The 13,565-nt window shown below is 39.7% G+C and overlaps 1 protein-coding gene across 7 annotated transcripts in view; it reads right to left on the bottom strand.

Moving 5' to 3' along the window:
• FBXO16 (F-box protein 16) overlaps positions 1-13,565 on the bottom strand; it is a 62,269-nt gene that overhangs the window by 15,560 nt on the left and 33,144 nt on the right. For 5 of the 7 annotated variants that reach the window (XM_077868707.1, XM_077868705.1, XM_077868708.1 and 2 more), the window contains one exon: positions 7,158-7,260. In XM_077868707.1, the coding sequence (XP_077724833.1) occupies positions 7,158-7,260 (103 nt within the window). Of the gene's footprint in view, positions 1-5,008; positions 5,052-6,247; positions 7,052-7,157; positions 7,261-13,565 lie in introns of those variants that run through there. The other 2 variants (XM_077868710.1, XM_077868709.1) reach the window with 2 other exon arrangements.

Below are 13,565 nucleotides of genomic sequence, written 5' to 3'. Positions count from 1 at the left end.
TTTATTTATTTACTCATGAGAGACACAGAGAGAGAGAGAGAGAGGCAGAGACACAGGCAGAGGGAGAAGCAGGCTCCATGCAGGGAGCCTGATGTAGGACTCCATCCCAGGACTCCAGGATCATGTCCTGGGCCGAAGGAAGGTGCTCAACCGCTGAGCCATCCAGGCATCCCTCCTTTTTTTTTTTTTTAAATAAAGATTTTACTTATTCATTCGAGAGAGAAGCAGAAAGAGAAGCAGGGGAATGTGGGACTTGATCCCATGATTCCAGGATCACAACATGAGCTGAAGGCAGATGCCCAGCCAACTGAGCCACCCAAGTACCCGCCCATGTTCTTTTTTACTCTGCATTTCAAATGGAATTCTCAGGAATTTCACTGCTGGAGGTAAATGATTTAAAATCTCTTCTGTAGAGGGATCCCTGGGTGGCGCAGCGGTTTGGCGCCTGCCTTTGGCCCAGGGCGCGATCCTGGAGACCCGGGATCGAATCCCACATCGGGCTCCCGGTGCATGGAGCCTGCTTCTCCCTCTACCTATGTCTCTGCCTCTCTCTCTCTCTCTGTGTGACTATCATAAATAAATAAAAATTAAAAAAAAAAAAATAAAATCTCTTCTGTAGAGATTTCTAGTTCTATACATCCAAACCAAATATATGTTAGAAAACAGGGATCCCTGGGTGGCGCAGCGGTTTGGCGCCTGCCTTTGGCCCAGGGCGCGATCCTGGAGACCCAGGATCGAATCCCACATCAGGCTCCCGGTGCATGGAGCCTGCTTCTCCCTCTGCCTATGTCTCTGCCTCTCTCTCTCTCTCTCTCTCTCTCTCTCTCTGTGTGTGTGTGTGTGTGACTATCATAAATAAATTTAAAAAATCAAAAATAAAAAAAATAAAAAAAGAAAACAAATACCTGGGGAAGTCATCAGAATTCTAAAGAAATCTATTAAAGACTGCCAGAAACCAGAGCATACAATTAAAGAAATCTATTAAAGACTGAATGGGTGACGGGCACTGGGGGTTATTCTGTATGTTAGCAAACTGAACACCAATAAAAAATAAATTAAAAAAAAAAAAAAAAGACTGCCAGGAAACCAGAGCATACAATTGTTTGGTAAATACTTCTGTTTAGAATCCAATGTATTTTCTAAAGCTCCAAGTAAAAGACAGAGACAGAAACTGGTTTTGATTGGTTGATAATCAGAATTCACGAGTGTGATGGATTCTTTTTTTTTTTAAATAAATTTATTTTTTATTGGTGTTCAATTTACCAACATACAGAATAACACCCAGTGCTCATCCCGTCAAGTGCCCCCCTCAGTGCCCGTCACCCATTCACCCCCACCCCCCGCCCTCCTCCCCTTCCACCACCCCTAGTTCGTTTCCCAGAGTTAGGAGTCTTTTTTTTTTTTTAATTTTTATTTATTTATGATAGTCACAGAGAGAGAGAGAGAGAGAGAGAGAGAGGCAGAGACACAGGCAGAGGGAGAAGCAGGCTCCATGCACCGGGAGCCCGATATGGGATTCGATCCTGGGTCTCCAGGATCGTGCCCTGGGCCAAAGGCAGGCGCCAAACCGCTGCGCCACCCAGGGATCCCGAGTTAGGAGTCTTTATGTTCTGTCTCCCTTTCTGATATTTCCCACACATTTCTTCTCCCTTCCCTTATAGTGTGATGGATTCACACTAAAATTTTATATAAAGTCACTTGAGGGATCCCTGGGTGGCTCAGCGGTTTGTTACCGCCTTCAGCCCAGGGCCCGATCCTGGAGTCCCGGGATGGAGTCCTGCATCGGGCTCCCTGCATGGAGCCTGCTTCTCCCTCTGCCTGTGTCTCTGCCTCTCTCTCTATCTGTGTCTCTCATGTATAAATAAACAAAATCTTAAAAAAAAAAAAAGTCACTTGAGCTTCAGCTGTGTCCCTCAGGTATCAGAAGAGAGTGGGGAGAGAACATTTATAGGGGACTGTGAGGTCCCACTGCTCCAGACCGTAGGCTGGGATGGATTTTAAAGATGTTGGAATCCAAACTCTCATTTCATAAATGGGAAAATGAAAACTCATTGCCAGTTAATTATAGAGTGGAGGCCAGAACTCTGGGTTTTCTGATTCTTAAACCATTGTTCTTTCCATGACAAGAATCAGGTATCGATTTAGAGTCTATTCTTTTTTTCCTCCTCTTCTGACTCAGAGAAGGTGAGAAAGAAAAAGGTGAGGAAGCTTGCAGAAGCATTTTAAAAACCTTTAGTATTCTTAGAATACTAAGAATCAAGTTATCTTGGAAAGTGTTGAAGAAGGTAAGTGCAGAGGCTGGAATTAGCAGAGCACAGAAAACGATAACTTGTTATCTAAAGCAATTAGAGTAAGCAGGCAATTAGAGGCTTTTGTTACTTGGATTTAGGTGAATGCCCTGAAACAGCAAGCTCTTTGAAATCTGTGGCCAAATCAGAACCTAGAAAGTGAAGACTTCTAATCTCCAAGCAAAAGTTCAAAGTGAGATAAAAGGTATTTAAGGTTTTTATACTTCACTTGGTAAGAAAAAGAAAAAAAATGAGATGAAACAAGATGTCAGCCAGGATCCTCTAAGTCTACCTCCAGGTCTGGGCAAGTCCAAAACCCACCTTTGGGTTTTTTGTGAATTGTCCCAGGGGCTTTTGTTTTCGTGGTCTTCTAGACTTTTGAGATCTTTCATGTGTAAATTGAGAATTTACTACAGCGATGGAAGGTGGGGTGGACATCCCAGCAACAGCAAATAAATTCAATCAGAATGGGTCCTAGCCCCACTCCCCTACATGTCTGAGCTTCTCTCCTCCTGGCTAGCTCTTTCTCCACCACTTCTTTCTCTCCTACCCTCCACCTTCCCATTCCCAGGCAGGAGGAGAAACAACAAACTTCCTTAATCTCCTACAGAGCAGGTTTTCCCCTCCTCTGAAGTCCAGGTGCCTGTAGCATCTCAGCCCTCAAGATGGCATCCCTCCTCACAAGCTCTTCAAGGCTTTCCCACAGGGAGACAGCTCCCACCTTCCCCTTCCTGAACAGGCAGTGTGGGTCTGGCTCTTGAGATGAAAAACAACTTTTTTTCTATGTCTTTATACAAGATGGGAAATTTCCTGAAGTTTAATTAAGATGGTAGTACTTGCTATACTGTGGTAGTGTTTATATTTTTCAATTGCTTTGTCCTGTATGGAGTTTTATTTTAATAATGAAGAGTAACGGACCTTTCTTGATATGTATCTAATTTTAATAAATGGTTTTCAAAATTGTAAAGCATTAGTGATCAGGTCTAGGCTTTATTCGCATCTTCTATCAAGGATTCACACCAAAGGTGGTTTAAATGAAGCAGCTGTAGAGGCAGCTTTAGGGCTCCTGGGTGGCTCAGTGGTTTAGCGCCACCTTCAGCTCAGGTTGGGGTCCTGGGATCGAGTCCCACGTTGGGCTCCCTGCATGGAGCCTGCTTCTCGCTCTGCCTGTGTCCCTGCCCTCTGTGTCTCTCATGAATAAATAAATAAAATATTAAAAAAAAAAAAAAAGAGGCAGCTTTAGGGTGGCCTGGGTGGCTCAGTGGTTAAGTGTCTGCCTTTGGCTGAGGTTCTGGGATCAAGCCCTGCATCAGGCCCTCCACTCAGCGGGAAGCCTGCTTCTCCCTTTCCCTCTACCTGCAGCTCTGCCTGCTTGTGCTCTTGCTCTCTGTTAGATAGATAGATAGATAGATAGATATCGTTTTTGTTTTTAAGAGGCAGCTTTAGAATTAAAAGCATTAAGAGGCAATCAGGTAGGTACCCTTTTACCCTAAGGGGATGATTTTTTTTTTTAATTTTTATTTATTTATGATAGTCACACACACAGAGAGAGAGAGAGAGAGAGAGGCAGAGACATACGCAGAGGGAGAAGCAGGCTCCATGCACCGGGAGCCCGATGTGGGATTCGATCCCAGGTCTCCAGGATCGCGCCCTGGGCCAAAGGCAGGCGCCAAACCGCTGCGCCACCCAGGGATCCCCTAAGGGGATGATTTTGAAAACCAAAGCCAATTTAAAATAATAGAAAACATCACAAGCTCGCTGTTTGGATTTGAACCTGTTTCCCCAAACAGGTTTCTCTTTCTAAAGACATCTCTCACATTGTTTTTTTGTTTTATTTTTTTAAAGATTTTATTTTATTTATTCATGAGGGACACACAGAGAAAGACAGAGACACAGGCAGAGGGAGAAGCAGGCTCCCTGTGGGAAGCCCAATGCGGGACTCAATCCCAGGACCCTGGGATCGCACCCTGAGCCAAAGGCAGAGCCACCCAGGCATCCCCCTCTCACATCTGAAAGCTGTAAGTCACGATAGGCAAAGAATGAAGAAGCTGGGTCTCAGTGGCCTGATGCCCACAGTTCTGGAGAGATGGCTTAAGGAATTTTTCCCTGTACTTTCATGCTCCCGGGCTTTTTTTCTGTTCCAGTCATTCCATTTCATGAAGCTCTACCTTTGCCAAGTATCCAAGTATTTTCTGCTTACAGGAGCCAAGGAATCCTCAGTGTTCAGGTCTCAGGTACCTTCTGGGCCACTTTGAGGGTCTGTCCTTCTCATCCTCACCTTTATAATGTGTTCCCCTGAATTTTGCCGCTCACCTGTATGCCCAGTTCCTCCTACATATCTCCATACATACACCTATCTAAAGGATGTGAGAACTTTCTATTGAATGAACATGGTGTTGTCTCCATTGCCATGGCACCAGGCTGCGTCTACCACCCTCTCTGCAGTGGCAAGTCTCGAGTTCTGCTCCCTTCTTTCCTGTCCCCTAATTGAATTTCCTCAAAACCCATTTCCTCTTCTCTCAGGTCCCACATCCAGCATTTCCTAATTTTCACAACTGTCTTGCATTACTGAGGAGGTTGCTTATTTCCTCTGAGCTAGGTGGCCCACAGTGAGGGCAAACTGCCACCACGTGGAGAGCGGGCCTGAGCCACACGCTGCCTCGCGGCCCCACACAACCAGGCTTGTCATAGGCATCCTTACCGAGAGAATGATCCTAGCACGCTTCTGGAGGGTTTAATGATGCCTTATGCTCCTTATCAAAACTACCAAGCATAAATAGTGATTATAATTAGTATATTTACATAAACAATACAAGTACATCAATACAACTGCACACTTCATTTTATTAATGGCTTCACCATTCTCTCTCATTGTCTAATTTGTCCTGGTCTCCCTTAATGAGCACAACTTTTAAAGTTTATAAATATAATGAATTTTTTTAATGTACGCAAACCCTTCTAGTGTGTGACAGATGGTTAATGTCAAAAGCCCCTAAAGAAGGCTTCTGTGTAGCCTTTATTTTGTCTTGTGTTTTAAGCCAGAGAAATGCTTGACTGTGCTGATAATTTGTAAGCATACATCAACCATCAACTTTTATCGTCCTTTAAATTCCCAGCTCTCCCCTGGATTTCTCTTCTACTCCTGGCTTAGAAAGGGCTGGGAAACTGGGCAGAAGTGTGCCTAAATGGCCTGTGTGATAAGCCTCATAAAGTTATTTTTCTCAATTAATCGTTTTCACTGACAATTTTACTGCTCTGCGTTCAGCTTCTCCATTCCCTTGGGCATCTGTACATATGTCTGTTATAAACCTCATCCAGTCCAACAAAATTGGCTCCTCAATACAGACTGCCCTATTTTTTAAAAAGCTCATTTTAAAAAGCTCTCTCTCTCTCTTTTTGAAACATAACACTTGAAAATACATTTAAACAGAAAGTAATAGCTTTAAAGCAGAGCTCTAAAAGTGATTTATTCATAAGTACATACTTATTCCTCTCCCAATTGACATCTATTTTATATTAATTTTCCTTGAGTGTGTATCCTCAGCTTATTTCTAAATCTTTACTACTAAAATGAACTTTTTATTCCACCCTTATTCTTTTCTACTTTGCTCCAAAGACTCTCATACGGGCTGAGAGGGATCCACTGGGTGTACGGAACCACAATTTGGAAAACTCTGCTATGAAATAATAATGCTCCCTAGTCACAATCACTGACTTTATTAGGTAGTCAATTAGCTATTTTTAATTAGGGAAGGAAAAGTTTCTAATTCATTTTTTCTGAAGTGACTTGAAGTGCACTTTTATAATCATGCTCCACTGGTAACAGGAAAACTATGGAAAGTACACCTTTTTTCTTAGGTAAGTTGAACCTTCACTCTATAAGTTAGTAATTTATTTTATTTTTTTTTAAAGATTTTATTTCTTTTTTTTTTTTAAGATTTTATTTCTTTATTTGAGAGAGTGAGTGAGGGAGAGAGAGCATGAGTCGGGAGAGAGAAAAAGGGAAAGCAGATTCCCCTCTGATCAGAGAGCCCGATGTGGGAGCTCAATCCCAGGACCCTGGGATCTTGACCTGAGTAGAAGGCAGACACCCAGGGGCCCCTAGAAGTAAGTAATTTCTAGAGAAATCTCTATAGCCCATTCTCCCTCACCCCAAAGGACTCACAGCAGAAGAATCAATGATAATAATGTTCCCTTTATATTGTATACTTTTTCACAGCAGATTCATATACTTCAGTTCATCCAGGTTTTTTTTAAAAGATTTTATTTATTTTATTTATTTATTTGACACAGAGAGAGCACAAGCAGGAGGAGCAACAGCAAGAGAGGGAGAAGCAGGTTCTTTGCTGAGCAGGAAGCCCAAGGCAGGGCTTGATCCCAGGACCCTAGGATGACCTGAGCTGAAGGCAGAGGCTTAACTGACTGAGCCATTGAAGGGTCCCCAGTTTTGTTTTTTTTAAATAGATGAGAAAATAGACTTAGAGTCTCATGGGAATAAAAAGTAGCACATAGGGAATACAGTCACAGATATTATGATAGTGTTGTATGATGACAGATGTTAGCTCTACTTGTGGTGAGCACAGCATAATGTATAGAGATGTTGAATCACAATGTTGTACACCTGAAACTAATGCAATACTGTATGTCAACTATACTTAAATATTTTTTTTAAATAGAGGCTTAGAGAAATTAAATAAAGGATGTCTTCCAGGTCACATAGCTTGTCAGTCAGAGACTAGAATTTAAATCACCACTTGATGATTCTGATTAAAAAAACAAAACAAACAAATTTCATTTCACAAATAGGATTAGAGATCTAGCAATTTTCATAAACATTATGGTACAGAAGCTTTTATAAGTAATACTTACCAGTGACTGCGCTTTTCTTAGCCTAGATCTGTCCTGCAATTTATTTTTCTTATCACGTGACTGTCGACTGAAATCTGGGTTCATTTCATGTCTTTTCCTCCTCCTGTAAATTCAAAGTCATTAGCACATTACAAACAATCATTCTAAATTTGTATAGCTATTTGTCTGTTTGATTTTGTGGTTCCTGTGGTTTAAATGATTGTTTTCATTCAATTGGAAAGGAGCCAAATATAATATCACTAGAAAACTGGTTGAATAAACTCTGGCAAATCCATGCAATGGAGCACAGCAAAAAGGAAAGCATGGTATTTCTACATACAGCTGTGGGGTGATCTCCAGGATATACTGTTATATGAAAAAAGAAAGGTGAATAAAATGGTATGCGTTGTGTATATTTTATTTCAGAAACAGATGTATTTACTTAAATTTTGTCAAATGGAAGGACTAGGGGCACCTGGGTGGCTCAGTTGGTTAAGCGTCTGCCTTAGGCTCAGGTCATGATCCCAGGGTCATGGGATCAACCTGGCATTGGGCTCCCTGATCATCAGGGAGTCTGCTTCTCCCCCTGTCCCTCACTCTGCTTGTGCTCTCTCACACACTCTTTCTTTTCTTTTTTTCTTTTTTTAAAGATTTTATTTACTTATCCATGAGAGAGACAGAGGCAGAGACATAGGCAGAGGGAGAAGTAGGCTCCCTCCTGGGAGCCCAATGTGGGACTCCGGGATAACAACCTGAGCCAAAGGCAGGCACTCAACCACTGAGCCACCCAGGTGCCCCAATTAATAAAAATTAACAATAAAGAAATATGGGATACCTGGGTGGTTCAGCAGTTGAGCACCTGCCCCTGGCTCAGGGTGTGATCCACGGTCTCAGGATCGAGTCCCACACTAGGCTCCCTGCCTGGAGCCTGCTTCTCCCTCTGCCTATGTCTCTGCCTTTCTCTCTCTGTGTCTTTTATGAATAAATAAATAAAATCTTTAAAAAATAAAAATAAAGAAATATTTTTAAAAACGGAAGGACTGTAGCATAACATTTTGAAAACTGGTTACCTATAAGTAGGATTCCCATGAGATCCAATCAAGAACAAAGAACAGTATGGAGGAGTAGGAACAGAAGCTAGACTTTTCCAAATATACTTTGTTTTATATATCTGACTTTGGAATCTTCAATTTTTCTCAAAGGGACAAAATCCCCCAAATTTAAGAACAAAATGAAAGGGCAGCCAGGGTGGCTCAGCGGTTTAGCACCACCTTCAGCCCAGGGCCTGATCCTGGAGACCTGGGATGGAGTCCCATGTTGGGCTCCCTGCATGGAGCCTGCTTCTCCCTCTGCCTGTGTCTCTGCCTCTCTCTCTCTCTGTCTCTCTCTCTCTGTGTGTCTCTCATGAATGAATAAATAAAATCTTAAAAAAAAAAGAACAAAATGAACAAAAAAAGAAACAATCTTGTCTCTGGAATTGGTATTACTACACTGAGGAACTAGGGACTTTAACATAGTAATTTGAATATTCTTAGTAGAATATAAGGACAAAAACACAGGCAAAGAAATCTTAAACTGTTTTTAGTAATCCTATTGTTTGAATCAATATTAGTATTGATTTTCTAAAACTATCATATATATTTGGATAAAGCAAGGATCAGCAAACTATAACTCTGAGGCCAACTTGGCCCAGTGCCTGTTTTTGTAAATAAAGCTATATTGGGACATACTCATGCTTATTTTTTGCTTTTGCATATTATCTTTAACTATTCTCAGGCTACAATGGCAGAGCAGTTGTGACAGAGTGACGTCCTGTAAAGCCTAACATATTTATCATTTAGTGCTTTCTAAAAAAGTTTACCTGTAATAATGGACCTAGGCAATGGTCCTCAAAACCACTAACATTACACACAAAAAGAGACAACCAGAAGTTATGTGCCTCGTGATAGAAGTACATGATCTTATATACTCCAGCCTCTAGATCTGACTACCAGTATGGCCAAGTACAGGAGACAGAGGAACACGTTAAGCTGCATATTGGGAGTACAATCAGCAAAATTGAGAATGTGAAAAGTTCTACAGGTTGATCTCTATAACAAACAAATTACAAGGGAGAGAAAAAGACAGAGGGTAAGCCCCTAGATCCAAAAAAGATTTAAGTGACACATGGACTAAATACAATCCACAGACTTCGTCTGGAACTTGATTAAATAAACCAACTGTTTAAAAATACTATTTATGAGACATTCAAAGATACCTCAAAACTGACTTGATATTTGATTGATTATATTGTGGAGTCATCTATTGATTTCAATGTGATATCATATCATGATTTTTAGAAAGAGTTTATCTTTTGAGGATAGGTATTTATTGAAATATATATGAATGAAATAATGACATTTAGGTTTGTCTCCAAAGTGACCTGGGGGAAGGGCAGAGTGGGTGAGGGATAAATGAAACCAGATTGGTCATGAATTCAAAACTATTAATGCTAGCTGATGGTTACAAGTGGTTGTATTCTCTCTACTCTTACATATATTTATTTCCATTATAAAAATTATATTTAAAAGATCAGCTTTGCCCAAATATTTCTTGTTGCTTAATTTGCAAAACTTTCTCCCAACTTTTAATTAAGAAGTTTCAAACATACAAAATAGTTGAAAGAATAGCACAGTAATCACCCATACACTCTCCAACTAGGTTCAACAATTAGTGACATTCAGTTATTTTTGCTTTCTCTCTCTCTCTATATATAGATACATATGTATACATGCACAAGCCACATATATGTGCAGGTATGTATTTTTCGCTACACCATAGGAATATAAATTACAGACATTTCACCCCTAAATACTTCAATATTCATCTCCTAAGATAAAGACATTTGCCTCCTCAACCACATTAGTATCATGATACTTTGGAAAACGAACAGTAATTCTTTATTATCATTTAATATTCAGTCCATATTCAAATTTCTGCAATTGTCCCAAGAACGCCTTCTTTTTTGAAAGATTAGAATTCTATCTAGATTCAAACTGTATTTGGTTATGTCTCTTATGTTAGAATATTTTCCCCACTTCTTTATTTTTCCCCATGGCACTGACTCTTCGAAGAGTCCAAGCATCTGGTCTATGTCGGTGAATATAGCACATGCACTTAGAAAAAATGTGTTTGTGGAATTGTCTATCTTTTTAAAGCTGTCAATTTTTGTCTTATGTTCTTTGAGGCTTTGTAATTAGGTACATATGCATTTATAACAGTTACATATTTTCGTTTAGTTAATATTTATATTATTATGAAGTGCTGCCCTTTATCTTTGGTAATACTTTATCTTAATGTCTATTTTATTTAATGTTAATGGCCATTCTAGCCTTCGTATGCTTATTTCTTTGCATGGTACATCTTTTTCCATCACTTCATTTTCATTTATTTTTAAGATTTTATTTATTTATTCATGATAGACATAGAGAAAAAGAGAGAGGCAGAGACACAGGCAGAGGGAGAAGAAGCAGGCTCCATGCTGGGAGCCCGACACAGGACTCGATCCCAGGACCCTGGGATCATGCCCTGGGCCAAAGGCAGGCGCTGAACTGCTGAGCCACCCAGGAATCCCGCATCACTTCATTTTTAAACTTATTTGTGTCTTTAAATTTAGGGTGTGTCTCTTGTAAAATATATACAGTTGGTTCTTGCCTTTTTACCTGTTCTGATAATGTCTGACTTTTAATTGGATGTTCAATACATTAACATTTAATGTAATTATTGCTTTTCACAAAAAGTATTTGAGTTTCACAGAAAACTCAGGACAATAGCACTTAATGTACCATACATATGCCTGGGTATCTAAATTTGCCTCTCTTTCATTTACCACCATAGTTCAGACTAAGGGCCATATACATACTCTTAAATATTTTCTTCATGGATATATTGATCAATACACAGTCAATACATTCACAATGATTCAAAATTCAAGAGTTCAAAAGGATGTGCAGTGAAATTTGTCCTATCTATCCTTGTCTCCAACTTACTGTTCTCTTCCTTGAAGGCAAGTGATATATATTAGTTTATTGTGTATATTCCAGAGATATTTTATGTATAGATATTTATGAATATATACATATATTCTTTCTTCTCCATCTACTTTATTTTTTTTATTTATTTATGATAGTCATCACAGAGAGAGAGAGAGAGAGAGGCAGAGACACAGGCAGAGAGAGAAGCAGGCTCCATGCACTGGGAGCCCGACGTGGGATTCGATCCCGGGTCTCCAGGATGGCGCCCTGGGCCAAAGGCAGGCGCCAAACCTCTGCACCACTCAGGGATCCCTCCATCTACTTTAATATAAATGGTAGAATGTCTTTTAAGCTTTGATTGTACCTTGTTTTTTTTTTTTTTTTCTGCCCAATATTTTCTAAATTACCAGCAAACTAATTAGGCTTTTTCTGATACAACTAGATAGATTTAAAGTTCATGAATTCAAAGGCTATACTTCTCTCAAAATCAGTTAATGAGTATTGCAAAGCTAATCAGTGTTGATATAAAAATGAGTAAGACATGGTCTGCATGCTCAAAGAGTTCAATTCTTGCCTAGTTAGGGATACCACTCTCATCTCACCTCCAAAGGGACTCCAATAGTCCTGAAAATACACATGTAATCTCAATGTCCCCAAGTCACCAAACTTTCTGGAATTACTCTTTCTTTTTTTTTAATTTTTTAAAAATTCAATTAATTAACATAAATGTATTATTAGTTTCAGAGGTAGAGGTCAGTGATTCATCTGTCTTATATAACACCCAGTGCTCATTACATCAAATATCCTTTCTTTTATTAGCCAAATAATATAATTTTAGAAACTATCCTACAAAAGAGGTATTTACTTACTATGTGTCAGGCACTATCATAAGCATTTCACATACATGAGGATTACCTCACAGGGATCCTATGAGTTAGATATTACTTACTGCCATTTTATAGGTATAGAAACCAAGGCACAGAGAAGTTAAGGAACTCCCCAGGATCACATTAGAAGTGTGGGAGTCTGGATTTGAACCCAAGTAATATGGCACCAGAGCCTGTATACTGCCACCATCTTATGCTGCCCTGATGTTAATCTGTTGAAATATCTTCTGAAAACATGGACATATGTGTGTGCTATATACATGCACATATGTGTGTCTATCAACAAATAAACATACGTATGTATATACAGATACAGATTTATATTTTTTTACTTTTTCCTCTTTCTGTACAATGGGTGGCATACTATAGATACTCTCTTAAAATTTGCTTTTCTCACTTAACAACCTACCCTCTCACTCCTTATCAGTTCATAGAGCGCTTCCTCATTTCTACTGTTGCCTTAGTTCACCACTGTGTAAATGGACCATACATAGTTTATTCAACAGACACTATGTATGAAAATTTAAGTTATTCACAATATTTAAAAGTTGTAAACAATCCTGCAGTAAAACCCCTGCACAAATATTCTTTCCATATTTTCAAGGTTGATTCCTAAAAGTGGGATTTGGGGGTCAAAATGTAAATGCATACGTATTTTTGCTAGATAACTGTCAAACACCCCTCCATAAGGTTATGCTAATTTATCTTCCCACCTGCAATGTATGAGGCTGTTTGCCCACAGCCTTACCAACAGAAAGTACTGTCAAACTTTTAAAGCTTTTGCCAATCATATAATTGAAAAATGGTAAAATAATGAGATTTGTTAGTGGGAATGGGGGTGGAAAAGACAACAGGGTGAGAGTGGAGTAGAAGAGATGAGGATGTGAGTATATCTTTTGTGCACTTCTTGTATATTTTTATATAGTTTTAACTTTAGAACAATGTAACATACCTACACTGATGGTAAAAGGAGATATTTAAAAAAAAGAACCCAGGGACGCCTGGGTGGCTCAGCGGTTGAGCCTCTGCCTTCAGCTCAGGGCATGATCCTTCAGTCTGGGATGGAGTCCCACACCGGACTCCTTGCAGGGAGCCTGCTTCTCCCTCTGCCTATGTCTCTGCCTCTCTCTCTCTCTGTATCTCTCATGAATAAATAAATAAAATATTTTTTAAAAAGAACCCATATAACTTTGGAACACAGTATTATGAATATATGTCCTCAGACTAAAATCAAAAAGAATTATAAACAAATATTGAATTCTAGTTAGTAGATTTTTTTCTTAGGATTTTATTTATTTATATGACACAGAGAGTGAGCACAAGCAGTGGGAGCAGCAGAGGGAGAGGGAGAAGCAGACTCCCCACTAAGCAGGGAGCCCGACAAAGATGTGGGGATTGATCCTAGGATCCCAGAATCATGACCTGAGCTGAAAACAGAAGCTTAACCAACTGAGCCACCTAGGTGTCTCAGCAGATTTGTTTTAATTATGAAATGGGTTAGTTATATTGAAATTCCTTTCTGAATTTGT

Source organism: Canis aureus, chromosome 24 (genome assembly GCF_053574225.1).
Source record: "Canis aureus isolate CA01 chromosome 24, VMU_Caureus_v.1.0, whole genome shotgun sequence".
NCBI classification, from domain to species: Eukaryota; Metazoa; Chordata; class Mammalia; order Carnivora; family Canidae; genus Canis; species Canis aureus.
Note: the sequence above shows the minus strand (reverse complement) of the source record. Positions and strands in the feature narration are given on the sequence as shown.